The sequence below is a fragment of the Penaeus monodon genome, chromosome 27 (assembly GCF_015228065.2).
Source record: "Penaeus monodon isolate SGIC_2016 chromosome 27, NSTDA_Pmon_1, whole genome shotgun sequence".
NCBI lineage: Eukaryota > Metazoa > Arthropoda > Malacostraca > Decapoda > Penaeidae > Penaeus > Penaeus monodon.
This window is the reverse complement of record NC_051412.1, coordinates 37,508,014-37,509,950: the sequence shown is the minus strand read 5'-3', so window position 1 is coordinate 37,509,950 and position 1,937 is coordinate 37,508,014. Positions and strand designations below refer to the sequence as shown.

Below are 1,937 nucleotides of genomic sequence, written 5' to 3'. Positions count from 1 at the left end.
TTAATGAATTACTAACAATCTTTGTTAGATTATACTGCCTGCTTACTATGCTTGGCCATCTGTGTATATACTGCAGTGGGATATGCACCATCTACACAAATAATATTGATCTGATGTTCTCTCAGTAAAAGTGCATTATTGTGGTAACCAAATAACTTATATGACTAAAAAAGAATCAGCTCTTTAAAAGTAAATTCTGTGGTATTTTCCAACCAGACACATTCAACTTGGAAGCATAAGTATTTTTCACTTATCAGTGGTGAAATATTTGAGGGAATGTACATCCAAAGGTGTTCTTTGGAGTATATACATAATGGACTGTGAAAACATTTGGACATGCATGTTTCATCTCCTGTCTGATTTTGCTTCTATCACTTCTCATTATTTCAAGACAAAGGGTCAATAATTCTTCATGTGTATATACATATCTATCATAATTTACCAAGTAACATGTTATATTCTAATGGTATATATATTTTTCTTGATAAATCTATATGATGTATAAAAGGACAAAGTGACATACTATATACTGATTTCCATATTTTCTATACAGAGGTTTATTTGGTAAAAATATGAAATAACACTAACTTTTTTCCTTTGCACAAAATAACTGTTAAACAGCATAGGATATATAAATCTATAATGATATTTAGAAAACAATTTAAGTACAGAATTTAGCTTTCAGTATAGATTTCAATGTACACAAACATGTTCCACTAAGGTAATCTTTGGGGGTAAAGCTGCACCCCGTAATGGACACTGCAATGTTTCAGATTTATTTTCACAGCTGGGGGCCCCTCTTGTACTATGAGTTTTTTTGTGACGTAGCATACTGCTCTTCTGGGAGAAGCATTTGTCACACATATCACAGCTATATGGTTTTTCCTTTGTGTGTATTCTTAAGTGTATTGTTAAATGACTCTTGCGAGTGAATCGTTTTTCACAATTCTTGCAGCTGTATCTTTTCTCGCCTGTGTGTGTTCTATGGTGTATTGCAAGGTCACTTTGGCGTGAGAATTTCTTGGTACAAATCTTGCAGGTAAATGGCTTCTCACCAGTATGAACTCTAATATGGGTAATCAAATTTTGCTTTTGAGAAAATTTTTCATGACATACCTCACAACAGAAAGGCTTTTCCCCTGTATGCAATTTCATGTGTCTTATCATGTTCCATTTCTGAGTGAATTTCTTGTTGCAAATTTTGCAGGCATAAGAACGGACCCCATAATGCATCTGCATGTGTCTTTCTAAGTTGCCATTTTTGGAAAATCTCATACCACATATTTTGCACACATAGGGTTCATCAACTACAGGTGGCTTAACATACTTCACAAATGGATACCCTTTATATTTCTTTAACGAATCTCCATCTATGCCAGATATACAGAAGTTACAAGTTTTGTCTCCGTCTCCTCCTTCTGGTAAATCCCACTCTTCTTTAGTAAACCATTCATAATCTTGGTCTATGTGAAGACCACTTTTCTCCTCACATTGCAAGGAATCCTCTTCCTTAATGACTGTGTTATCTGTCATTCTGCTTGTGTGACAATGAACTCTTCCCTTCTCAAGCATAAGGAAGAGCTCTCTGGCAAATCATCTATATTGCATCTGCAATGAAAAAAACGATACTTGGTATAATCACTAATATATGTCGTAGTAGTTTTTCACAATCACTATTGTGAAAGAGAATATATTACAATAAAGCCACCAAAAGTTATTGCAACTGCACCTGAAATTAATTAATAGTACTATGTATTCTCACTAGTACATGTGGTAATTCAGAAAATAATCAGAAAATACACTTTATTATAGTAAAGTCATAAAACAATATAACAACTTGATAGTTCTTAGAAGTGACAATAATATCATAAGTCTTTATTTGAAAGCAACAGAGCTTACTACAGGGACTTCCCCTCATGAAAAACCTTACTGTGTCC

General features: G+C 33.8%; 1 protein-coding gene across 1 annotated transcript in view; it reads right to left on the bottom strand.

Annotated features, from left to right (window-relative positions):
• Nucleotides 1-1,937, bottom strand: part of LOC119590837 (trafficking protein particle complex subunit 4-like) — a gene marked incomplete in the record, with an annotated part of 11,117 nt that overhangs the window by 7,828 nt on the left and 1,352 nt on the right. Inside the window, 1 exon segment of the mRNA XM_037939595.1 lies at nt 1,491-1,608. Within this exon segment, the coding sequence (XP_037795523.1) occupies nt 1,491-1,572 (82 nt within the window).